The sequence below is a fragment of the Procambarus clarkii genome, chromosome 61, assembly GCF_040958095.1.
Source record: "Procambarus clarkii isolate CNS0578487 chromosome 61, FALCON_Pclarkii_2.0, whole genome shotgun sequence".
Lineage (NCBI taxonomy): Eukaryota > Metazoa > Arthropoda > Malacostraca > Decapoda > Cambaridae > Procambarus > Procambarus clarkii.
Genome location: NC_091210.1, coordinates 12,776,507 through 12,804,248, shown reverse-complemented (window position 1 = coordinate 12,804,248; position 27,742 = coordinate 12,776,507). Strand labels below are relative to the sequence as shown.

At 39.5% G+C, this 27,742-nt stretch overlaps 3 protein-coding genes across 8 annotated transcripts in view; 1 reads left to right on the top strand and 2 right to left on the bottom strand.

Moving 5' to 3' along the window:
* Positions 1 to 27,742, top strand: part of LOC123774400 (sedoheptulokinase) — an 88,095-nt gene that overhangs the window by 47,181 nt on the left and 13,172 nt on the right. For 4 of the 5 annotated variants that reach the window (XM_045768649.2, XM_045768646.2, XM_045768647.2 and 1 more), the window contains 3 exons: positions 3,657 to 3,852; positions 4,975 to 5,196; positions 6,559 to 13,630. In XM_045768649.2, the coding sequence (XP_045624605.1) occupies positions 3,657 to 3,852; positions 4,975 to 5,194 (416 nt within the window). In that variant the 3' untranslated portion in view covers positions 5,195 to 5,196; positions 6,559 to 13,630. Of the gene's footprint in view, positions 1 to 3,656; positions 3,853 to 4,974; positions 5,197 to 6,558; positions 13,631 to 27,742 lie in introns of those variants that run through there. The other variant, XR_011223413.1, reaches the window with a different exon arrangement.
* The window catches only part of Ent3 (equilibrative nucleoside transporter 3), a 38,552-nt gene continuing 25,422 nt past the window's right edge, over positions 14,613 to 27,742 (bottom strand). For both annotated transcript variants that reach the window (XM_069307818.1, XM_045768645.2), the window contains exons 8-11: positions 26,509 to 26,592; positions 24,063 to 24,303; positions 21,911 to 22,098; positions 14,613 to 20,628 (exon numbers count right to left, since the gene is read on the bottom strand). In XM_069307818.1, the coding sequence (XP_069163919.1) occupies positions 20,149 to 20,628; positions 21,911 to 22,098; positions 24,063 to 24,303; positions 26,509 to 26,592 (993 nt within the window). In that variant the 3' untranslated portion in view covers positions 14,613 to 20,148. The remainder of the gene's footprint in view (positions 20,629 to 21,910; positions 22,099 to 24,062; positions 24,304 to 26,508; positions 26,593 to 27,742) is intronic.
* On the bottom strand, positions 19,152 to 19,949 carry LOC123774240 (uncharacterized). The gene has a single exon (XM_045768387.2). It carries the CDS (start codon positions 19,947 to 19,949, stop codon positions 19,152 to 19,154), a length of 798 nt encoding a protein of 265 aa, XP_045624343.2.

Sequence of the window (27,742 nt, the reverse complement as noted above, 5' to 3'; positions counted from 1 at the left end):
GGCCAACAGACTAGGGAACAGACCCTCCTTTATTAATTTGACCGAGGCATTGGAGCCTACTATTCATTCCTCGATTCTCTTGTTTCTTTGGGATGTGCTTTGGAATTCAGCTTTCTGGAGTTTGAAATCTTCCTTTGTTGATATCCTGTCTATTCCTCCTCCTAAGTCTCAGAGCTCCAGAACAGGATTCAGGCTTCATTCCTTCCTACAGCAGGTGAAGATCCCAGAGTTTTGGGGTTACCACAGAAGTCTATGATTGCCTTTTGACCCTGTGGAATTTGGTTACTGGTTCAAAGGGATTGTTCCATAAGGACGTGATCTATTCCATATTCCAGTATGACTTTGACACCATGTCTACTTTCCCCTGTGATTTTGTTTTTGAATGTCGGTTCGTGACCTGGATATTCCACACACTGCTTAGGTGACAATGTGTCTAAACAATACTCATACTTGTTTGAGTACAGATCCTTTTCTGGCTCCTGTTGCTGTATGAGATCCCAGCTTTGTCCTGGCTGGCAGATAATCCCTTGTTTTTTCTTAGAAGATTGGCAACATTTGTGTTGTATATAGGCACTTGAGTGAAAGGAAGGTACCCCCTTAATCAGGTCTTTCTTGTTGGGGGGGGGGTCTTTCTTTCCAGCAGTCAGTAGTACTCTGTTTACTCTTGCCATTTCCCATTAAGTAGGGGGATAGGCAGCACCATGTCCAGGTGCTCAAGTTGACTTTGGCATTAATAGCAGTAGACCATAAGGCTCACACTCATTTGGTGGAGGTTCTCCGTTGTTGAGCTGTGCAGCTACAAGTTCAACTCAGCTCTGCATTTGGGGATTCCTTGTCCTCTGCTTAGTCTGCTGTAGTTATGGATGATGTTTACAAGCTGCTCACTCCGCCCTGGTGAGAGGCACAGGCAGACGTATATGCAGTTCAACATGCTTACCGGCTGCCTGTTTTGGATTCTCTTCAGTAGTTTGCTTGGTTGCTCTCCTTGTTCTTCACTCCCCAAATTTTCTTCCCTAATTTGGCTGGAGGGGAACAATTTCTATGGTTTTGATGATTGCAGATACTTCCTTTCAACCATTTAGTTAGGTATTTTGGTACCTGCTCAAGTGTCTACTTCTCTGCTCTATAACATTATTTGGATTTTTTTTTTTTTTTTTTGAGATATATATACAAGTTCTTACATTCTTGTACAGCCACTAGTACGCGTAGCATTTCGGGCAAGTTCTTAATCCTATGGTCCCTGGAATACGACCCCCCATGAAGGATCGTTTTTACAACTAAGTACCCATTTTACTGTTGAGTTAAACAGAGGCTACAGTTAAGGATTTGTGCCCAGTAAATCCTCCCCGGCCTGGATACGAACCCAGGACAAAGTGCTCGCGGAACGCCAGGGGAGTGTCTTACCACTACACCACCGAGTCTGCCGTGCCGTGGCTCTGCGTTAATGGACAAGTGTGCTTATTGTGAGACTGTCCTGCTTTTTCCTAGTCTCTAAGTGAGATACTCTGGAGCCTTGCTGTCCTCAATGGGTACATTATTTTTGTCACATTCCAGATGATTACCGTGTCCTAGGTTGTATAGAGGGATTCTTGGCATATTTGCCTGGATCTTTGGAATGCCTATTGGCACCTTATTCTCTATTCAGAGTTGAGGGATTAACTTGGGGGTTCAGAATAGGGCCACCTTTCATTTTCAGGCTCTGCTGTTTGGTCAGAATCTGGCTCCATGATTTTTCACTAGACTGACTTGTGTGATCCTTCAACATCTTTGTCTGTCTTCTGGGGATCCATGGTGTGGTTTTCCTTGTCTGGCTGGTTTGGCTTTAGTCACTCAGCATGTCTGCTGGCCAGGGATCTGGGGCGAGATTCACGAAGCAGTTAAGAAAGCACTTACGAACCTGTCCATCTTTTCTCAATCTTTGGCGGCTTTGTTTGTGATTATTAAATAGTTAATGAGATCCAAAGCACCAGGAGGTTGTTTTTAAAAATAACAAGTTGATTGGAACGTTTTTGTGTTTGTAAACTGTTTAATAAATGTAACCAAAGCCATCAAAGATTGAGGAAAGATGTACACATTCCTAAGTATTTGCGTAACTGCTTCATGAATCTGGGTCCTGGTTCTTACCCAGTTAGTCAGATTTGACTTTTTTGATCAGTTAGCGAAAGTCCCACTTGATGTGTTCTCGGGTTTTTATCTGTTAGGACTTGTCTATGATACCAGGACAGTCTCCTGCTGTTGGCCCTGTTGCAGGAATGTTCTTATTTCCTGCTGGTGCTGGAAAGGGTTAGGTTTTTCATTGGTGCCTTTAATGCCTTCTTGTGCCATGAACTTTGCATATGATTTACTGTTTAGGGCAGGTTTGGCTGTAGGCCCTTCTCCCTTTCCCCCCCAATAGGTATTTTTTCACTGCAGTAGAGTTAGTATGAAGTATGCCTTGTTTTGCCCAAGGTAAATGTTACTTCATCAATTTCCTCTTCAGCTTTGATGGGAGTTTAGTTTTACAATGCTCTTCTCCATCATTGCTCATGTTGTTAACAGATGCATTGGAGCTCAGCCGAGGCCTTCATCTCCAGCTCTGTAATTGCTGTGTATTGTTTACTTGTTTCAAGGTTTGACTTTCATGAAAATGAAACCATCAGTTTCAAAAGATGGTTCAGTTCAATGTTTATAAATTTCTTTGATAGCTTTCTTTACCAATATGTCCATTTCATATATCTATACTCAAGGCTTTTGAATGCTAAAAAAAAAAAAGTGTTGGCCTCAGTACTTAATGGATATGTCTTGACATGCCTGTGTGAAGCTTATGTGTGGCCCTCAGCTAATGCTTTCTTACCATCTTGTCCCCATTGGTAAGCCCTGTCTGCTTTTTCTGTCTGTGCTGATATTTAGTCTCAGAAAAGCCAGTCTCCTCTACTGTGACATTACTGTAAGTAAGCTTGGCGAGCCACTGACGGAACCCTCCCAGAAATCAAGCACTGAATGTAATGAAATGTCCGTTTCATGTGGGCCTCTTGGTAATGCCCTGTCCCTGCCCTGATCCCTTCTTCCTGGTGTTGTTGTTGTTGTTGTTTTAGATTTAGCTACTTGGAACGAAATGTCCAAGTAGCACGGGCTATGGTGAGCCTGTAGTGGACTTACCTGGCACAGGAGCGGGGCTGTAACTCTCTCTTCCTGGTGGTTTTGAGGTTCTGTTATGGCTGCTGCAGAGTGAGGTGGGTGGCTGACTGTGACCCCAGATGACCTATGTTGTTGTCTGGTGGTGGTCAACCATATCACAGTTACAGTAGTTCACTCTCAGCAACAGCTTTGTTTACATCAGGGTTAATATTTTCCCCTCGAGTAATCAATTATTTTCTTGAGGTTAACCTTTGTTTTTTCTTGGCTTTGGGGCTATCTGATCTCTAGGTTCCCATTTTTTTTCAGTGACCCAGATTCTTGTTATAGCTCCTCGTAGGTCAGAGAGGGTTCCCAAAGGCCCGGTGTAATTATCTAGGGTTGGAAATACCAGTGCTTAAAACTCCAGGAACTACTGAGAGACCCAGCAGGAAAGAGCATTTCACTACATTCAATACTATTTTACTCTTATAACTCCCTACCTTGGGTGGGAGGCCACATCAGTCTTTACCAAGCCTTTTAGTTCAGCTTTCTCATTCCAGCTAAAATCTGGCAGAGGATTCTCGATCTGGGTGGAGACCCCCAGAATAAGTCGTCTTTGGAGATTAAGCCTTTAATATTTGGAGAACGTCACACCCCACAAGTTAATGCATCTGTAACCAACATCGACTTGGGAAACGTATCGCTGGGAAAAGTTACTCGGTCACTGTGCAAGGGAATCATAACAAACATACACAGGTGAGATAAAAATGCTTACATATATGTAAGCAAACTTCTTTATAAAGAAGTCTTGGCATATTTAGATTAAGACTACAGAAAGGTTCTATGTAATATATCAAAGTCCTCAGGTGGAAGCTATACACATTACCATATATCTGCGTATCTTTGCCGCATTTACAATTACATTAATGAGCTTAATGGCATTGTTCATCCACTTTATGAATTGATATGTTGTGTATGACGTGATGAAAAACAAGTGTGACAGTCTCATAATTAGGTATCCATCCAATGTATACTGTACAACTTATACATAATTAAACAAAATTAGTGTGTTATAATTGAAGAATATGGCTTCACAGTTCTGCTCAAAATTTTTAAAACATTTGTATGGTAATGTAAGAAACATTCGTATTGAAATTAAGCCATGTAGCCCTCTAGTGACAGGTATTAAAACCATTCTAAAAATAATTGGGTTAAGTACTGATCTTGAATGCTATCTTAAAAAATAGTTCAATATAATGAAAGCACCCTTCCTGGAGACCCTTTGGTGGCTCCTCAGTGCTTATGCACTGAGGAGCCAGATCCAAATCAGACATTCCTCTCTGGTAGCAGGTACTGTACTAGGATCCTGCCCTCTGAGAGATGGGAGAGCTAAGGAAGTCATAATACTCCACACATACACTGAGGAAACTGCTAAAGTGGCTGAAAAGTGGTTACAAAAACTCAAAATGTTTGGAGAGAAATGTTTGGTATAAACAAATACCAAACATTTTAATTTTTTCTTGACTCTTTGTGGATCATCCATTAATGCCCAATAATATCACCTCTTACCTTTCGGCCTTTGCAGAGCCTCTCTGGTTGGCATTTAAGGTGGATTTGTGGTCCTACCGTAACATCTGCCATTTTTTAATCTCTGCTGGCTAATTTTCCTTTTGAACCTTTGTCATCTGTGATGTAATATATTTGAGCTTGTGGTTTCTGGTGCTCTAATAGTGCTTGCTATTTAATTCTTGGTCACTGTCTCTGGGCAGTGCTGGGCTTACAGGGACCAACCAGAGAGAGGAATTTCATTGCATTTAATGCTAGATTTTTGTTTGTTTTCATGCATTTGAAATATTAATTGATATTATATTTATACAGCATGATGCCACACAGCATTCTTGTGGAAAATGGCATTACAAGAATCATCGGGGGTGGGTCGGCCCTTGCACGGAATCCTATACTACTACAAGAACTAGAAGAGGCATATAATCTCCCTGTCTCACTAGATTCAAGAGGAGATGCTGCTTATGGATCAGCTTTGGCAGCTATTAATTTCAAGCTGGATCGAGAGCATTGCCTTCACGACAATTTCAAGTAATGGTAAGGCCCATGTTTATTACAGTATTCTAAATTATGGTGTGTTAGCCCCTCGGCTGCGAACCTGTTTACATGGTGCAACACCCATGTGTGTATAAACTGCATGAGCACCCAATTATCATGCTGCAGCATGAGCAGCGGTGGTGTTAGCTCATGCTGCATGCTCTGGCCTTGGTTGCTCATTCAGTACTGATGCTCTCACACCCAGGAATGATGTCCACAATTTTTTATTTCAAAATGGTGTCTATTTACTGGAGGCCTGAGAAAGCCGATGTGAACCCCATGTAACCGCAGGAGTTTTAAAATCTTATGCTACATTTTAATATTACGGTTCGTTCTCGTGAGCGTTCTCAACATCAAGAAACTGTCGAAATACAGTACTCTAGTGTAACCAACCAGAGAACCCACTAACAGAAAATGGGACATTGTCAGTTTTGGGAGCTGCTATCATTTTCATGTACATCAATTATTGGCCTTGGGTAGAGTGTCAAAATGTGACAATCTTCTTGAGGTTATCTTGAGACGATTTCGGGGCTTTAGTGTTCCCGCAGCCCGGTCCTCGACCAGGCCTCCACCCCCAGGAAGCAGCCTGTGACAGCCGACTAACACCCAGGTACCTATTTTACTGCTAGGTAACAGGGGCATAGGGTGAAAGAAACTCTGCCCATTGTTTCTCGCCGGCGCCCGGGATCGAACCTGGGACCACAGGATCACAAGTCCAGCGTGCTGTCCGCTCGGCCGACCAGCTATCCCTCTTGGTTTGGATAATCTAGGATGTAAAATCACCACAATACTAAAGGAAAGATCATCTGAAAGGTAGAATGCATCAAAATATGAAACTGCTTGGACAATATTTGCAACCCTGATGCGAGTTATATACAGGCTCATCGTCTAGGTTCAGCCGTTAACACCACATGCTCGACACCAGACGGCAGGAGACATTTGTTTAATCACTCGTCTGGTCTGTAACAGGTGGCGTTTTATCTACCTGTCACTGCTGAAGCAAGTGTTATTCCACCCACCTGTAATTTCTGGCCAGGTATCTTGGGTTTAGGTTGATCTGCAATTGCCATGCTTTACCTTGCCTTGGTGAGAGCCAGAGTTTGGTCCTAGTTCTCAGTAGGGGGTTTGTGTGTGTATGGGAGGCTCTATAGTACTGCCGAGGAAACACGCACACTGACATTTCATTATATTCAAGGCAATATATTTATCACCACGCTTCAGTGTATAGTGAGCCCATTTTGCTGTGGGTAATTTTTATATTTAAATTTTTTAACTCTCAGTCTAACAGCAATATTTTTTAGCAAATGTTTTTTGTAATATCAAGAGTAATTTACTAATGGTTATTTTGTGTACTTTCCTCAGAGGCCTTATGCTGGTGTTGCCTCTTGCTAGGGCAGGGACGAGGTACAGCGTCAAGAAACCCATAGATCAGGATCCTACTTAGTAAGCAAAGTTTGATCTTCAGATAGCTACCTAACTTAGCAGGATGTTTTCTTGAGATATATTCTGTAATGGTGATATTCTCTTTTCATTGTAACATGTTGGAGAATGTTCATTCAATACATCATCAATTTGAATACAGTAATTTGAAGCATCATGAATTGTACATATAAACACCATGGTCAGTAATAGAAATTTAGACTCATTCTATTTAGTATTAAAAATTCTGATTTGGGTGTTTAATTCTTTAATTTAATTACTGTAGTGTTAAATGTAACGAAATTCTCTTTCTCTGGATAGCCTTAATATCCCCCTGGAGCATTGGCTTATTATACCAGAGATCTCTACACTGCTATGTGGCCCCTAGACTTATGCAAGCCAACTAAACTCCAGGCTGAAAGAGACAAGAGGAGTATGGGAATCCAAGATCAACCAAGAACAGAATAAAACCACCTAGAATGTAATGGTGAATTGAAGTAATGCATGTGACAGCTTGCCGACCACATGGTTGCATCCTGTTTCACATGAGGGTTCAGCTAGCCCACATCCTTAGTTGAGTGCCATCACCCCAAGATGCACCCAATCCCCACAGAGCTACTAAGGCTGCCCCGCAAGGAAAGTTCCATTATATTCACCACTTGAGCTCTGGGCAGGCCTATCATACATTTTCTGGCGCATACTCCCAACAGTGCCTCTTGAGAGTAAGACCAGCTTTGCTGAAAAGAAACAAACAGAATAACAAACAAGAAGCGGCTTATGCATGAGAAAAGAAAACTGATTTCTTCAGACTGGAAAATTGTCCAGTTGGCACACAGGCCTGGTAGCACCCAACACTCGGTGAGTGTGCCAGAAAACCTTAGCCTGAATATTAGTTGTAGATATATTAGCAATGGTAGGAATAGCATACAGTACTTATGCATATCTTGTGTATGTGAATACACATCAGGCTGGTTGGATCAAACCACCCAACATAATTTAGGAAAACCAGGCCTTTGTATCAGCAGTACCCGCAGTCCCCGTGGCGTAGTGGCAAGACGCTCACCTGGCGTTTTGCAAGCGCTTTGTCATGGGTTCGTATCCTGGCTGGGAAGGATTTACTGAGCACCAATCCTTAACTGTAGCCTCTGTTTACTCAACAGTAAAATGGGTACCGGGTTGTTAAACGATTTGGCGACTTGTATTCCGGGGAATATTGGATTAAGGACTTGCCCGAAATGCTATGCGTGCTAGTGGCTGCACAAGAATGTAAGAACTCCTGTATATTTAAAATAAAAAAAAAATTCAAGGCACTAAGGAAATGGGTAGTATATCCATTTCCTTGGTGAAATGAAAGAAATTTCATTTCGTAGAAAGCCGCCTTGACAAAAGACTCCAGCAGGTATCCGGCACATGAATAACTCTGCTATGCAGCAACAGAACAAAGGCCCTAATGTTCTCCCGGTCAAATTAACCAAGTGTCCACTACCAGAGAACATCAACAAGATGCAGAGGATGCATTCTTAGCCCAGACAAAGAATATTGGAGACAGAAAGGGATTCCAAGGACAAAAGAACACAAGAGTCGGCAGCCAGAGTCAACATGAAAGCCGCCTTGACAAAGGAATCCTCAGCTGAGGAAGACACAAAAAATCGAGATAAGAAAGAACCTGATCCTAGGACTTAAGTAGGCTGGCTGGATGTAAAAATAATGTCTCTGGTAATTTAAGGCAAAGGGGAAGAAAAACATTTATCCCAGAAGCAAGCAAGAGAGGCTTTGCCAAGGCCAGATGGTGGGAGGCAGCAGTATTGGGCATGATATAGTGCTCAATAATGCTGCAGGAGAGGAAGTGCATGATAACTGGCACAGAAACAGAGGACAGTTGGTGAAGAGAAAGTCTGAAGGACTGCCAAGCTACCTCATACTAGCACTGGGAAGAAGGATAGAAATGTGACACAGAGCCAATACCCAATCAAAAGGTGTAGTACAATTGACTAGAAAGTTCAAGACACAATGATTGGTGGATAGCCTTTGACTATTGAGTTAAGTCTAACTGCCAATTGTCTGGGAGAGGCAGAGTCCTAGGAGTGTAAGAGGATATGGATAAAAAGTGAGAAGGGCTGGAAGCCATGGCTGAATTGGCCATGTATGATCCAGCAGAATGATGCAGTCTGCAAATTTCTCTGATCAGATCAAGATGGTGAGGAACAGAGATACAGTGGTACCTCGAGTGACGAGGGCCTCAATCTACAAACATTTCGAATAACGAGTGTGCCACTCGGCAAACATTCGTCTCGATTGACGAGCTTTCGCTTGATTAACAAGAAAAGCACATGGTGCTTCCTAGCATTCCCGCTGGTTCTCGCAAATTCTCGGACACCTTCGTTGTAAATAACGATGCAAATAACCGTTTTTTTTTTTTTTTTTTTTTTTTTTTAAAGATGCTAATGATGCTGGGATGTAAAAGGGTGGCTGCTATAATGTTGCAAAGCATTGATTTTTATTTTTTAGACAAAATTATAAAAAAAATTGAAAACATTTGAAAAAAGATCACATGTCAAAAAGGTTCATTCAGTGAATGTCCGGTAGGCTGCTCCATTGTTTAAAAAATTGAATATCATATTGATGTTTTTTGGTGGTGGAACGGATTAATTTTATTTCCATTATTTTAAATGGGGAAATTTGGTTTGAAAGACGAGCATTTCACATGATGAGCTCTGTGCCGAAACGGATTAAATTCGTTAATCGAGGTTCCACTGTATAGGAAATACTAGTCCCTCCATCCCAAGGCAAAAGTACACAAGGAACTTAAACTCTCATAACCAGGTCTGGCACAAGGACAAAGCTCCACATCTTGAGATGATTTCGGGGCTTTAGTGTCCCCACGGCCCGGTCCTCGACCAGGCCTCCACCCCCAGGAAGCAGCCCGTGACAGCTGACTAACACCCAGGGACCTATTTTACTGCTAGGTAACAGGGGCATAGGGTGAAAGAAATTCTTGCCCATTGTTTCTCGCCGGCGCCTGGGATCGAACCCAGGCCCACAGGATCACAAGTCCAGCGTACTGTCTGCTCGGCCGACCGGCTCCCATACACATACACACAACACACACACACTACACAAGCACCAAGGTGAGTTGAGAGCAGAAGCCTCTTGACACCCAAAAAATCCTCGGAGAAAATAACTCGGTAAAGACACCTGAGAATGCAACATAATAAAGTTGGAGCAAAATAATAATAAGGAAACACACATCTTAAATTCCCATACTTTCCTGATCTCGATGAGCACATCAGATTCTGGTATTGAGTAGATGCTGGTTCTGGTATAGATTCTGGTGCTGTGCAAGTTCAGAGGCCTGGTAGCATTGTGAAAACATCTGTGGAACTAGAGCCAATGAACCGGGGGAACTTACTAATGAACTTGCCAAGAAAAGCATCTTTTATCTATATTAATAAATAAGTTGAGGGAAGGAGTTCATCGGTTGACTCCTACATGTGAATACTGTACTGTATATTAAGAGATACCATTATATAAGCATGACAATTATTACAAGGGTAGCTCATTGTAAGTTGCACACATGTTCCTTGTGTAACTGTCAAGTTATAGATTAAGGTGATGCATATTAATGTGAGAAAATACATGTGGATCCATCAGCTATGGCAAGGAAAGAGGCAGCTCTGCTCCCTTATTGCTAAATACTTATTCATGTGTGGAAATAATGTTTAACATTTAATATACAGGGTAAAACTATATTCAACAGTAAAAAACTACAGTATATACAGTAGGCCAGATTCAACACAGCATTACTTTAAGAGGACAAATCACAATAACATGGCTGAACATAGGATGACCAAACCACAAATCAGAAGTATGGAGTAAACGATGACGTTTCGGTCTGTCCTGGACCATTATCAAATTGTATGTGGACTTGATATATATGATACATGCATATCAAGTCCCCATACAATTTGTTAATGGTCCAGGACTGACCAAAATGTCTCCATATCTTGTTTTATGAATTTTGCATTTACTGTTCTGCTTAGTAAATGTTTTATTATGCATATTTTTATGGCAGGATAAACCATAATTTATCATAATTAGTACCATAATTGGAGAACAAATTTATCTCATGATACAACCACCAGTAATGTTTGCTCCAAATTCAACATTTATGACAAACAATAATGATGTAATGAATTTGAAGAGGGAAAAGGAGAATCTTTTATTTCTTTTTCCCTCTCTGTGAACTTTAGTTCAAATATCATGTTATTCTGTGAACATGACACTTCTCCCTCTGCACAACGCTACCTTGCGGTGATTTCGTGGCTTAACATGCCCGAACTTGCCCGAAACGCTACGCGTACTAGTGGCTGTACAAGAATGTAACAACTCTTGTATATATCTCAAAAAAAAAAAAAAAAAACATCCCCGCGTCCCGGTCCTCGACCAGGCCTCCTTGTACCGAGATAAACTACTCTAAACAATAAAAGGCTGCTACAAGACACCTAAACTCATGATAAATATTTTGGAAAAGTGTTTACTGCCAAAACAAAGCTGATAATTTTTAGCAACAATTGGGACCCCCTTTGATAAGCTGCTGGCTTCCAGTCCTTGATGAGGCCACCAAGGGCGACAGTGACCCTCTGGGGTCAATTGAGATAAAAATGGGTTTCCACTTGTATATTCAAAATCCAATTTAAGTAAATGTAAATGTGTGTTCCTTTCAGAAGGCATATTGATGTGTGGGTACATCATTATACCTGTATTATGCAAATACTGTATACCAGGGCATCGTGTTACAGCAATAGCACTTATTAACTTGAAGGATCCTTATTATAAATGTGTTGTGGCTTGGTTAAGCCTGTAATGTTATAGGTGGAATCTCTAGTAGTCCTTGTGTGTCCATGTCTGGTAACAAAAATTGATGTAAAATAATTGGGGTAATGTAAGAGTCTTTGCATACTTAGTAAACAGAAGCCCGGAGAAGAGGAGCTTAAATTATTCCCGTGAAGACATGGTGAAGGCCTTTAAAAGTGCAAAGTTACAGAAAACATAATACTTTGTCAAAATTTTATAACATAGTTAACTAATAAGAAAATTTGTGGAAGTCATCAATACCGGAAATGAACTTTGTGTATTATGGAGCAGCAATATAATGTCTGCACACCTTCACATATCATAATAAATTTTAAGAGTGACTTAGTCTAATGCATATTGTAATATGCTATAATGTATATGGAGTAATTTACCAACACTTAAGGATAGCAGAACTATTTCAGCTACAATTCTTTAACTATTCAACATTTTAAAATATTTTCCTACTTGTATTACTTTAGCTTGTGCCCAGTACTTCTCTATTGCATTTCAATACCCGTAGAAATATATGCGTGTTGAACACCAATAAACCGTCGCTTTACCATCCACTTTGTGGATGATAGAGCAACGGTCTCGTTTCATGCAGGACGCGTTCAGTCCCCGACTGTCAATGGGTTGGGCACCATTCCTTCCCCCCATCCCATCTCAAATCCTTATCCTGATCCCCCTCACAAGTGGTATATAGTCATAATGACTTGGTGCTTTCCCTGATAATTCACTAACCTATCATGTTTCAACATCTACCCGTCACGCTTTACTACTTCGGCACTAACCTATTACACTTCAACACCACCACTTTCCCTACATGTTCAATCTCACTAAATAATAATAATAATTCCACCTCTGCATTACTAGCTCATGATAGACGAAAAACGAGTTGGAAAAGTATTCCAACATTGTTTTACAAAGTACAATATTACCTGCTGTCAACATATCTCAAGGGAATATCTTGCATTTGTTCACATGTTACTCCATTAACCTCCCTATATCTCGCTACAAACTTTCCTTAAGCTTATCTATATAACATATGCCCTTCATATCTCCAGCTTTGCACTGAAGTATCCAAATTTTTTGTTTACAAATACCCATGTGTATAAATAATGTGCATTGAAATGTTCAGACATTCCTTTATTATATCAATATTACTTGCCATATATTTTTTATCTTCTATACATACATACATACATACATACATACATACATACATACATACATACATACATACATACATACATACATACATGGGCATACCCTCACCCATACACATACATACATACATACATACATACATACATGGGCATACCCTCACCCATACACAGATTCAAATAGAAATGACAAAACTCAGTCATTGCAATGTTAGGCAATTTGTTAATGTGAATCTCTATGAAGTAGTGGCTTAAACAAATAAAAATTTGCACAAAAATTATTTCTTGATTGTTTACAGGAAGCTGTTGTAAAAATTGTTTGTTTTCTTCAGTAACACCAACTTCTTAAGAACACAAAACCAAAATGTAGAGGTGTTGTAGAATACTGTATGTGTGTGTTGTTATTGTTCAAATGTAAAAAACAGCTTGGCAAAGAATTGATCAGCTTTAAAGTTCAGAGAACCTCTGTAATGTACACAAGTGAGCACAAAGGAGTTAAATAAGCCCACAGATTAGAGATAATGTATAGGTATATATATATAGGCTCCTGTGGCACAGTGGTCTACATCCACACCTCATAATTACCCTAACCTAGGTAGAGCTGAAATGCTTAGACGTGGTTCCTTTCATCCGACACCTCGGCTCACTTAGCAGTAAATAGATACCCAAGGAGTACAATAGACAACTATTGCGAGTTGCATCCTGGGGAAGATCGGTTGTTGGCCTATGGGGGGCGATCTTGGTAAGCCTAAGTACAGGCTTCCTGTCCCCGATGATGGGAATTACATAGTAGTTAATATTAATCCAGGTTGTGGTAATACTGTACAAGATTTGGAGGGCACTAGAAAAGCTCCAAGCACCGAACTCCATTAGGTAATACTGTAATGCCCCTTTTATGTCGTAAGTTAAGCAATAAATATTATGGCTAATAACTCAGGATGTTTTAATTTGAAACTGTGTAATGATTGGGTAAATAAAGTGTATTTAATTTTTTAAAAGTAGTTGCTCTTGTCCTTTTGCCTAGAAATTCCCTTAAGTTGATTTTTTTTTAAACTACAGTAGACATTTTGAATAGTAGAAAGTGTCGAGACATTTTATAAACTGTAATTTAAGCTTGCATGTAGTTTGTTAGTGTAAACTCTTACAATATTTCTTATGACAAAATTGTCTTCTAAATTATTAGATTTATTAGATAATTAGTTTTGTAGTGCTGTAATGCCCAGATTGAGCTAACTAGCAGATCAGAATTGTGCAGTTGAATGTAATTAACAGTTGGAACCAGAATGTATGTTTGCTGCTGGATAGTACGTCAACATTTACATTATCTGGTCTGTATATGCAGAATATTACTGTACTGTGTATGTAGTGTATATACACGAGTATACTATACTGCATCATAAATGTGTTGTACTGTACATGCAAACTAAATACTGTACAATAATTAATGAGCTGTACTTACCAAAATGGTTGAGTATATAATCTTCCAAAGTCTTGATGTAAAAGGTGCGTCACGAGAATTAAACTCTGTCGTCTGGGGTGAGAGAAGGGCTTCATGTTGCAGATTCTTGCACCATTATGTGAGATTTTCTTAATATTTGTTTTGTATTTAAACATATTTTTCATTACTTACCTTGAAGGCAGTAGAGAGAGAGAGGTAATTAACTGTTGATCTGATCTTGCCTTTTAAGACGACCCTCTCTTGTAGCGAAGGAGGCTCGAGTGCCTTGATTTGAAGAGCAGTTGTTTGAGTGGCTCATGAAGAAGAGGACGCTAAGCCCCGAAATCATCTCAAGATAACCTCAAGAATACAATTAAGCCTATTTTAGATGCACAAAATTCCCCCACCCTCAAAAGGTTAAAAAAAAAAAAAATACAGTAGTTGCCATGGGGCCATAAGATGTTAAAATATTTAACAAACTTGTTAGCAAGGCAAAAAATAATCTAGTGTTTAATTCAAAGGAATTAAACTAAATACAGTAGTACTATTGTCAAATGTATTTGTAACCTTTATTTGATCATAAAGTTAATATTAAAAATCAAGTACAGTATATTAAAATAATCTTATACATTATTTGATGGTCTCAAATCATAAATGTTTTATGGAAAGAGTCAAGAACTAAGTAAACTTTCTTAAGCCATCATCATAAAAATAATAATATAAATGTATACAATAAGTATTTGTCAGTCTTCTAATAAACATCGCAGAGGGCACAATATCCGAGAGTAATTCAATGCAAAATTAATGTCATCGACAACATTGATTCGACATCAAACCATCGCCACTCTTGGATAGTGTGTCCACTTGGGTTAAGATAAATATAATGACTTAACACTAATACTCTATAATTCACAGTGAAACCAAAACCAACTTGGTAGCTAAGTGACTAGTAATTTTAGGCCCTGACAGAGAGAGTCCTCCAAGATGACTGAATTATACAAATGTGTAAGGAAGACAAGCTTTTCAAGACATAGTTATGTCTAACCTGTATTAACCAAGGCATATAACATTATACTGCACCTGGCAAAATACGTTTTGTCCACTGTCATTACCCCCTAAATCTTATCTGCAATGTTTCTCATATTATTTAAATATATCAAAATATATTATTCAAACGGGATTAAATTCTTGAACATAATTTGAAACGTTGATAGATATATATATATATGAAGGCAGGCATACATTACGTAATAACAGTTATTGACTTCAAAGACATCTTGTAATTGGATGTACAAATTTAAAACAATGTTTTACGCCCTTTTTTCACAAAGGATTACAAATGGAACTAAAGTGAACAATACTTTCATTCATATCAAAATACTACGTCTCCAATCCAGAAAAAGTATTGGAGCCCAACCAGGTAAAGATGACTCAAGACATGAGCCCGGCAAGCTGTCTGCAGAGATGTCGAGACATGTCTTGAGTATGGCTGATAGTACAGTGAAGTCTTCCATGTACTTATGGCTGCCAGTACAGCAAAGTCTCCCCTGTACTCTTATGGCTGATCACCAAAGTGAAGAGACCACGACATGCTGTGGTCCGTCCTGGACCATTATCGAGCCATGTGATGGCTTAATAATTGTCCAGCACAAACCAAACCTGGTTGATACCTGGTAGGTATCAACCAGGTATCAAAAGTGAACGTAGTTTCTTTCGTAGTTTCCTGTTAGTTTCAAAGTGTCGTAGTTTCTTCACTTTCTGGTGTGTGGGTTGGTCATCATACCTTCAGCCATGTTATAGTGCCTCATCGTCTGCCTACTCTTATGGCTGGTACAGTGAAGTCTTCCAGGTACTTATGGCTAACAGTAGAGTGAAGCCTTCCATGTACTTTCTATGGCTGACAGTTGTATCATTTGAGTGAATAAGACAATGACACCTTATATATATCTGTGTGTGGCTACCACCAAGCTCTTGCACGTACAGCATGGTAAAGAGCGAGATTTTCCATGCAACTTCAATGTTATGTTGTACCACAGAACTGCACAAATGACAATAGGATTTGTATTTATTCTCTAGTAATTAAAAAGGAATGAATAATGTATGTGGACTTTTTCACAAAGGAACCTGCATAACTTCTGTCCTTAGAATGTATAATCACACTATGTCTTTAAACTCTTACTCAACTCTGCAACATAATACCCTATTCTCAAAAATTTAAACAACAATTAACTTCAATAAGTACAGAATTGTACAACTGTTCATCACAAAATAAAAGGTGTCAATTTTAAATCTGGAGAAAACTCGTATTCAAACTCACACAACCTAAAATAATGTGTGCGTGACTTGGAAAATGTATTCTTCTCTACTCTTACAAGAACATGAATTAAAATTATAAATACAGTGCTATATATACTCTAATAGTACCATATATATATATATATATATATATATATAAAATGCATTAATAAAATCTATATCTGCTATTCTAGAATAAATAATTTGTGATATGAGATTTTTTATTGTGTATCAACTAATAATAACCTGAGACACACACTAGAAAAACTTTGACCTTATTAGAAGTTCCTATACTTAAAAGATTAATACAATCATTGTAAAATATTGTCTTAACTAAAGCAGCAACGTCTTATTTTATGAAACCTAATCTATTATGCGTATTAAAAAAATATGGTGTCGAGAGAATTGAAATGCTCCTTTTTTTTTATTAACCCCTCTTGAGCATTCCCTAAGCTATCAACAAGATCTATCCAGGACACCACTATGACCTCAAACTTCCACCAGTGTTCGTGCCAACATTACAAGGCACTTTGCAATTTGCTTTGCCATATAAATGTGGAGAGGGAGATGGCGGAAATGGGTTTAGAACATGCAAGAGACTCGGAGACAAGTTACAGGCAACTGCCCCAGGAACCTTTTAATCCCCCCTACCAGGATGACGGAGAATCGTGGCATGCTCGAAAGGTCTGAGAAATCACAGAGGGATCTAGGAAACGCCATGGTAACCCAAAAGACATGTTAAGAGAGCACAGCAAACATCTCTGGCCCAGATGAACTCCAGACAGGATTTGACCCTGGAGAACCTGTTAAACCGGGATGCATTGCCCGAGAACTAGGGAACTAACCCCAGGGATGCACCCGAGAAGATACGGTATGCATCCTGGAAAATATGGGCCATACCAGAAAAAAACAGTACAATACCTGGGGAACCAGGGATCACATCTAGTGACTCAGGGGCACATATGTTGAGCTTGGAAAAGGAACCAGTCATCCAAGATACCCACCAAGAAAAATACCAGGGAGTTCCCTGGTATTTCCCAAAAGATTAAGGGAGCCCTAATCTCAAGAGCCAAGGAAAGCACAAAAAAAAAACTGGGGAGCATGTCACAAAGCATGCCCCAATGAAACAAGCATTGTACTTCTTCAGGGAGACCACAAAACCACCCTGAGACATGTCCCCAACAGGAGGGGGGGGCCATACGTTTATAGTTAACGTTCATGGCACTCCCAAAAAATGAGTGCGAATGGGACTTGCTCCAGAAGGACTACGGTACATGCTCAAACCTAGGGGAGCTTAACTCCAGGGGGGGCACCCACAAGGATATGGGGCACACAAAGCAACGTCTAGAATAATGACTTAATAGACATAAATGCTTATTTTGTTTTCATTCTTGTTTATTGAAAATAGGTGCATATGGGTCTTTCCATATCATATGCATACTTACTGTATGTCTTGATGACAGAAGTGTACAATCAGGAAACAGCACACAACAAGACATAAAATAATTAATAGGCTTAACACCAACCAGTAGACACGTAGCGCACAAAAATCCTGAAGTAATCCTGCATGAGAAATAGATCCACCAGCTGTCATAACCTGGAGAAGCAATTTAAACTTGAGAGGTGTATACCTGGTGTACATTAACTCAACTTCATACAAATTATGATGTGGCAGACAAATGAGACCCCTCTCGTAAAACATCCAATTGTACAGTGTTACCGTGGCGGAGCACGCTAAAGATTCCGAGGCAGATTCTGTGTATAATCTACATGAATATCAATATACCTGTAGTGCAGGAACCAGCACAAAGTCTCAAAAGGTGAGACAGTGTCCCAAAATGCCCCACCAAGGAAAGTGGTCCAGCTCAAGATAAACAATACTCTGCCCAAGCCATACACCATGACCACAGGAAAAAAACTTGGGGGGGGAATTCCCAGTCGGAGGAATCAGTGCCAGGGGAAGAAAACCCAGAAACAAAACCAAAGCAAGAAGGACTGGGGAGACGAGTAAGAGACAAGCAAAACACTGGAAACCTTGCTGTGAAGTGAACACAATCAATGCACAATATATATAAAGTTTGAAGGAAAACAATCTAGCTGAATTGGTCTCTACAGAGATATAGTCTCGGCTGGATGTATAACACAGAAAATGAGGGGTTGTCCACACACACACACTAACCCTGTAGCACTAACCTGACTGCCACTCGGTGGTGGTCAGGTGACAGCTAGTCTTCAGCACCTCAGTGGTTCAAATGAAAAATTGGCATCCTTGTGCTAGCTCATCAAGATTGTAACTTGCTTACCTAAATGAATTGTGGGGTTCAGTCCCAAGGTCCATTATGTGCCTCTGTAACCCTTTCCACTACCGCCCACAAGATGGGTATGGGGTGCATAATAAATGAACTAAACTAACTGGGTTGCCCCTTACTTATTAAGAGATATAATAACAAGCAATCACTTACAATAGTATATTCAGAGTACTCTCCGCTGTCTCCCATTCTGAATTAAGTAGTACGATCATTAGCAAAGTCCACTGTCACTGTGGGGTGAAAGTCGAGGAGAGCTTTGCATTTAAGCAATGTCCTGGATGATTCCTAGCTCATGGCTCAAAGTAACCAAGGGGGCCTTGCTTAAAAAGAGTATTAAAATGCTATCAAACATTTTGAAGGCAATCTGTAAGTTTAACTCCTGTACGAATGACTAGAATCACTGACTATTACCAACACATTACAAGCTTCTTAATGCCCATTTATGACAATTAACATCACATAAATTTTCGTTACTTTTCATGTTATAGATCCACAAACTTGATGCTTAACAGTTTTAGCCATTTTATATATATATTGCTCCCTTTTATCATGTTTTGTTTCCTTGACCACATGTAGAACCTTCACCACATGTTTCACCAGCTGACTACCAACATACTTGACCACATGTAGAACCTTCACCACATGTTTCACCAGCTGACTACCAACATACTCAACCACATGTAGAACCTTCACCACATGTTTCACCAGCTGACTACCAACATACTCAACCACATGTAGAACCTTCACCACATGTTTCACCAGCTGACTACCAACATACTCAACCACATGTAGAACCTTCACCACATGTTTCACCAGCTGACTACCAACATACTCAACCACATGTAGAACCTTCACCACATGTTTCACCAGCTGACTACCAACATACTCAACCACATGTAGAACCTTCACCACATGTTTCACCAGCTGACTACCAACATACTCAACCACATGTAGAACCTTCACCACATGTTTCACCAGCTGACTACCAACATACTCAACCACATGTAGAACCTTCACCACATGTTTCACCAGCTGACTACCAACATACTCAACCACATGTAGAACCTTCACCACATGTTTCACCAGCTGACTACCAACATACTCAACCACATGTAGAACCTTCACCACATGTTTCACCAGCTGACTACCAACATACTCAACCACATGTAGAACCTTCACCACATGTTTCACCAGCTGACTACCAACATACTTGACCACATGTAGAACCTTCACCACATGTTTCACCAGCTGACTACCAACACATTTGTTATGCATTCAAAAGTTTACTTTGTGACACGTTAACAACTAGTGTTGACAACTTTTTTTTTTAGTCAGTAATAAAATTATATATTGGTTCCCTTATCAACCCTTTATACTACAACATCCAAGTTACTCTATGAATTTTATATCCAACACTTTGGCAGTTAATACGAGAGGGTACAAGTGTCAACACAGAACATGGACATTAACTACTTCAGAACAAAGTCTTCATTCCTTCTCTTGAAATATTGAATAAACTCTGGAAAGGGATTTGTGGTGTGGATGTTAATTCTGTGAAATCTGTTGGTTTTAGCATAAGTTTTTTCAGGCTTGAGTTTGGATCAATGTTATTACACGGGTTGAGCAACTGTGGGCCCAAAATATCGTCCAAGCCATAAGCAACACTGGCACCGAGTGTCAGTCCTATATAGTACGAGAGTGTCATGATGTTACCTGTAAGTTCTCTGTGTTCGTCTTGCACTTTAGTTGGAGCCAGAATCATGGGAACAGAACCCAGAACACCATTGGAAAGTCCCAGAAGAGCAGAGAGGATGAGTGGAGTGACTTCGCCTGGGAAAAACGGGGTGGCTCGTGGTCCAGCACACAGCATCATGAAGGGCACTAACACGATGCGAACTATAGATCCGCTCACAAGTTGTCTGCGGGTCCAGTCGTACGGGATTGATGCAAGGATCTGTTAACAACAACAAATTATTAAGCCAAGAACAGAGAATTGTGTGATGTGCAATGAAATCACAATAGCATGATCTTAGAAGGCAATATTAAACAAAATTTGAAGGAGAAAAAAAAGGGAGAAGTGTGAATGAACAGTAGAATCATGTATTCCTGCGTGTCAGTTATTCACATTTTCCTTTCTCGCATTTTTATTTATTTTATTTATATATTTATACAAAAAGGTACATTCGGTTTATGCAAATACATTACATAAAACCAATCAAGCTGTCAATGTAATCAATCAGAGCTTTAATATACCAATGTGCTTTAATATATTTACTAATCTCTCTCATCTCATTTTTTTCTTGCAATGTATTTGTTATTTTATTAATTCTGCTAGAATTTACCTACTTAAAATTATCTGTTAGATTAAGGACCTGCCCGAAACGCTGCGCGTACTAGTGGCTTTACAAGATTGTAAATACTATGCTATGTATTCTCATAACCCCATGTACCTTCTTGTATATAAATAAATAAATACATACCATCAATGTTTTTACATTCTTGTATAGCCACTAACACACACAGCATTTTGGGCAGGTCCCAAAAATGTGTTTGTTTCAGTGTACCTCTCTGGTGGCTTGTTCGCTTGATCTGGGAGGTCCCCCTACTTCTTGTGCCTCTCTAAGAGGATCAGATTTAAGCCCCCATTTTCTGATAGGTTTTAATGACTCACAAGGGTGTGTAACGTGTAGAGATATCTAGGGGTGTTAGCTACGAGGAAGCCATTAAGGGACCCGCCAGAAAGAGGCGTTTCATCATTATATGCAATGCTGGATTTTTATAAGGTCTTACAAAAATGCTCACAGCCATCTAGCATGAGAGTTTGTGCATCTGTCTTAGGGAGATAGAACTACACACACTATGAGAATGGTAGACATTTCCTAGAAATAGTAAATGTAAACCTCAGTTCACTCATTATCTTAAGTTATGGATAAAACACTGTGCATAATTAATGGCTTTATAAAATATACAAATACAGTACTACTGTATATCCTCTAAGTAACCACAATAATCTGGGCCTTTGTATATCTTATAAATATATTATTATTATCACACACAGAGATCACACTAACGTGATGCATCAAATGAACAAATCCACAAGGGCCGTGACGAGGATTCGAACCTGCGTCCGGGAGCATCCCAGACACTGCCTTGTGGATTTGTTCATTTGTTTATTATTATTATTATTATTATTATTCTATGACACACAAATCTTAAACATTCAATATCAACATTACCTTGCCAATAAAATCAAAGAGATTAAAAGTAGCCATCATGACAACGGGCATCCAGGAGTGTAATCTGCATGACACCACCTCAGTTTCTATCCCCGGATATAAGCACAGCGTCACAAAATAAGCGAGGGCAATGGAGAGCATGTACTGCCACACACTGCGACCAACTTGCCATCGTGCTATGACTCCTCCTGAATGATCAAACATATATATTTGTATGGGATTATTTGAAGAATTTCAGTAAAAATTATTATCTCATATATATAGATATACAGAAGATGAATGCAAATGATGATATAAACATTCCATTCTCAGTTTGTGGTTGGGTTGCTAGACCCAGGAATAAGTTAAATTTTAAAGAAAATGGGCAACTTCTTTTTAATGGGGGGCTGTAACAAAAATAATACAAATATAAAACATTGGTTGCCAATGTTTTATATTGGCAACTCATGCCAATTTATTTTATTTTGACCCTAATGCATTTGCATGAGGGTCAGAAAATGTAACCACAGGACAAAGCTACAAGCATACAACCTGAGACACATACAAACAAATAGTTACATACAAACAAATACATACAAAATAGTAACAGGAATTGATAAAATCGATAGGGAAGATTTCCTGAGACCTGGAACTTTACGAACAAGAGGTCATAGATATAAACTAGCTAAACACAGATGCCGAAGAAATATAAGAAAATTCACTTTCGCAAAGAAAGTGGTAGACAGAACAAGTTAGGTGAGAAGGTCGTGGAGGCCAAGACCGTCAGTAGTTTCAAAGCGTTATATGACAGAGTGCTGGGAAGATGGGACACCACGAGCATAGCTCTCATCCTGTAACCAAAGAGCCAAAGCTCAACCCCTGCAAGCACAACTAGGCAAGTACATTGTGGGAATGTCCCCCCCTTCCCCATAGATGATCTACTCTTGGAGTGAGAATGCAGGGAAAAGGTGGAGATCAGCTGGCCAAAGCAGAAAAAACAGACTCACAAAACAGCTGGCAAGAAACAAACAGTTGACCAGGAAAAAAGAAAAAAAAAGAACCCCCCCCTCCCCCTAGGAAACAGAGAAACTCAAGCAAACCAAGAGAATGGCTAACAAGAATCCCCTGTAGGCTATGGCAAACAAACAGCTTAAAACCAAGCACACACATCCTCCCTTCCCTCGCCCAACCACTTGGGCTGGACGGTAGAGTGACAGTCTCGCTTCATGCAGTTTGGTTCAATCCCTGACCATCCAAGTGGTTGGGCACCATTCCTTCCCCCCGTCCCATCCCAAATTCTTATCCTGGTCCCTTCCAAGTGCTATATAGTCATAATGGCTTGGCGCTTCTGATAGTTTGGTTCCCTCAAAGGTCATGTGGAGCCCTCTTAATCAGAGCAGGAAAGCCAGACAATTCCAGGGCCACACCCCATCCTCAAAGGCAAGTGTAACACCCCCCCCACCTTTGTTGCAAAGGCAACAAAGAAGCCACATGGAACTGCATAAAACCATAGCCCAACCACCCACAGTACCACAAATCCAGAACTGAAGAGGAGAATCCAACAAAATCCAGGCCAAACTGGGGAAATCATCAAATATGGGCAGAACTGTAAGCATGTAACTTACAAGAACTTACAGAACTTACAAGCATGTAAGTGGTTTCAGCACCTGATGACAAAGAAGAACCTAGTGTTGTCTTTAATTGCATATTTAATTTCAATTAATTATTTTACTTATATTGTATTTAATGCAAGGACAGAGGACCGAGTTGGCCACAGTTCCAAAAGGACCGACTGGGACTCTTGGTCCATTTTGAGGCAAGGACAGGATCAGGATTGTCGGTTCTTTTTGACGGTTCTATCTTTGGAAATCAAATACCAAAACCACAGTTTGCAAGCAAAATTAAAGAAACAGAGACTACCAAAGAAGCAGAAACTCCAGGGATTACACTAGCTTGCCATAGGCTCCAGAAATCCATGGGTAGGGAAGTTGAAAGCAAAGTACAGCAGAAAAATTCCACATATAATTGAAATCCTTCTGTATCCTATGCAAAGTTTTCAAGTGTTTTCTCATTTCTCAAGCTCATTTAGCCATTAACCCCCCTGAGAAAATATAAGTTTCTACTAAATATATGGTTCTTATACTAAACAGCCAAATGCAGCGGAATAACGTACTTTTAATTGCTGACCAAAGTCTGATGGAAGTAGTGTAAGTTGATGTATAGCCTCCTCTCACCCTCCCCATAATTACATGCTCAACTCGATAGCTGGGAGCTGACGAGTCGATGGGATCTATTGACGCAGAGATGGGAAGAGTGGCAGCAGACTGGAAGGTGGCAGTGGAGTCTGAGGGAGTCACAGTTCCGCCATATGAACTGTTCACGCTACCTATCCCAAATCCACCAGCTACATCAACCTTAAGAGAAATACAATACACAAACACTTCTTAATTTTATTATACTACTTGACTCTACTACACTAAACTTTATTATTCTATGTCTCATTTATAAAACAAGTTCAATACAAAATTCATCACATTCTTCAGACACGTACCATAATTTCAGACGTATAAAACGCACCTAATTTACAAGGATGTTTTGTGAATTTATTACTTATTTTTTGTACATTTCATCATACATTTATTCAAAGAAATTTTCAAGTAATTTTGTTGGGGGAGGGGGGGGGGACATGATTTTTGGCATATAAATATAATATATGTATATTTGGTTGATTGTGGACCAAAAACATGCATTCTATCTGCCAGCAAATATGGGAAGGTTCCAGTATTTGCTGGCAGATAAGGCAGATTTGCTCCGGGAAGATTTGCTGGCAGATTTGCTTCGGGAAATATAAGTTTCTCATTATGAGGGAGAGGAAGCATGTGAGCCTTATTGAGGTCTCTATAGACCAACACTGACCTTCAGGATGTAACCCACAACAGTACCATAACTCTTTGGTACCTATTTACTTCTAAAAGATATATAGCGTAAATAATGAAAATTTCAGCGAAGTGGAGTGCAGAAGTTAGTAGCTTGTAAGAATGAGGATGGTGCATTGTGTTGGTAAGACATATTAAGCTGTTGGTAAGTTATTAAGCGAAGGAATGGAGTGGTGAAGAATGTATTCCAGTGACATTAGAAGTAGGAGTAGAGGAAGGGGGTGAGATGATGGGCAGACCTAGTGTATGTGTGGGGTGGAGGGGGTAAACAATGGGCAGACCTAGTGTGATAGTGTATATGGAAGATGGGACTGAGTGTGAACACTGTAGGAAAAGTGCTGGAAATTGAAATTGAAATAAGTTTATTGAGGTAAAATACACACAAAGGGATGAGGTAGCTCAAGCTATTCTTACCCCGTTCAGTACATCGTGTTAATACATACATAGACACACATCACAAACAATAAACGTATTACCGAACATTCTGAGAGATAAACATACACATTTCCTCCTTTACACAAGTAAAAAGTGCTGGGAAATACGTTTTGACGGAACCAGTTCATGGCTTCGTGCATTCATGCTCTTCCTTGTGTAAAACAAATTGACATCCCATTAGAACTGTTTCCATCACTCCTATACATGTTCAATAAACCCTTGAACTATATGTTTAACACATCTCTAACCCTGTCCATGGAGGACAGAAGAAAATGTATATATGCTGGTTAGCATTGTAAATGTCTGGCCACGTCTGTGGTAGAAAATAATAATAATAATAAAAAAAAAAACTCCTATACAATATAATTCGTTTACTGCTTTATAAGTTCCTTGATGGTGTGTGTGGATACAGCAAAATGAGGAATTACTTAAGAGTAAAGTGAAGAATATATTATACAGCATTTTAATTAAAAATAAAAGTAATATTGGATAAGTCATGAATAAAAAGAATGGTTTGTCTAAGGATAATTAATTTTGCCATAAAGAAAAGATAAAATAATGAAGAAAAGAAGCATTAAGAAGATTAATTAGTTCATTAATTTTGTTGGGGGACAAGCAGCCTATATATAATTATAATAATAATAATTTTTAATTTACAAGAAGGTACAATGGATTGGCAAGATTACATAAGATTGGTATTTTTACATCCTTGCAAAGCCACTAACAGGCATAGTGTTTCGGGCAGATATGTACATTAGGGTTATATCAGGCTTCCTCCTCCTCCCCCCCCCCCCCCAGGTCAAATTACTGTACTGACCAAAGGGTTAAATAGATACTATAGTTTCAACCAATCAATTAGCACAAAATTAATAACTTTAAATAATAAACAATTACTGTACCAACTCGGTAACCACAATAATATCAATTATATGTTCCTTTGTATATTTCATGAATACAAATTATTATTATTATTATTATTTTAAACAATAATGCTGTAACCATTGCTATCAATAGTGTATTATTTTTAACAATATTTCCCTACACACAGAAATCACAATTGCGTGATGCATCGAATGATTAAGCTCAGTCGATTAAGGCAGCGTCTGGGATGCTCTCGGACGCAGGTTCGAATCCTCATCACGGCCCTTGTGGATTTGTACAATATTTCCCCATTAACATGGCAAGACTGCTTACCAATTAACACAACCGGACATTTACTCTATGGTTATTCACCAGATGTGTACTTACAAGTATGGCTTCCTCTGATGGCTCCAGGGTAATTCTCTTGAGGTCGTCTCTGTCTTCATTCGTTTGACACAGATTGAGATAAAACTGGAATGGTGGAAAATATTAACTTGTCGAATATTTTTGACCTCCGTGCTTATGGGTGATATAGACATTATGAAACTAAATAACAATGTGGTACATTATATACTAATAGGTGTGAAAGGTAATTTAGTTTTAAGACATAATATGCAGTACTTAGATGTGTGAAACATTTGACGATAATTTGCAATTCGTGAGTAATTGTGACAAACAGAAAATAGCACTAGTTTCTCCAAATATGCAAAACTTTTCATCTGAATCAGATAAACATATCTTGCAATATATGGTTAAGTTTAAAGAAATAATTTTAGCATTGAATGATAAGAAAAAGAAAACCTCAGTATTGAATGTAATGAAATACTGCAGTGAGTTCCTTTTTATCTCCACGAGCAATCCACCTGAAATCCTCCAAACCTCAGGTGTTATATCAGACTTTAATAAATCACTAGCACCAACCAGGCCCATAATCTGGGCCCCTGAATAGAGGCATAAGGAAGTCTGGTGATACAAGATCACCACAAATATTAAAGAAAACCAGAAGAAAGGCGAGCACACCAAGACAAGCAACTGCTTAGGCAACATTTACATTCTTGACTCGATCTATTTGCATACTCATTGCTTAAGTCCACCAGCTGGCAGTCCTGGTGACCCGAGGGTCCCGCCTGATCGCCCCAATCATTCATGCCCGCTAGAACATCCCTGCACCTAGTAAAACAGGGAGAACAGGCCATGGCACACTTAAGAGACAGACCACACAGATTCCTAAGCCCAAGACAATGCCTGCTTATAAACTAAGCGGGTCTCATAGAAGTATGCCACTGCCTCCTGCAGGAGTTGGGCGAGCAACTGGTGTACAACCTCCTCCTTCACCAGAGGACCTAAGGCAACAGAGACAGATGCCAGGGACAACTAAGCTCCCACATAACTAGCCAGATAAAATTTCTTTCATGGCCTATAAGCACCTAATCATCGTGTAAATCTAGTTAAAGGCTTAATCAAAATGTGAACTAAAAGTGAAAAATAAAAAATTAATTGCACAGTGTGCATCAAACATCACAATTCAGTGGAAGGAACAGCACGAAGTACAGACAACGATGCTGTACTCACCTATTTGTGTTTGCGGGGGTTGAGCTTTGGCTCTTTTGGCCCCCCTCTC

Excerpts from the sequence above, each read along its gene's own strand:
- LOC123774240 (XM_045768387.2), bottom strand. The coding sequence starts at position 19,949 with ATGCATAACAAATGTGTTGGTAGTCAGCTGGTGAAACATGTGGTGAAG.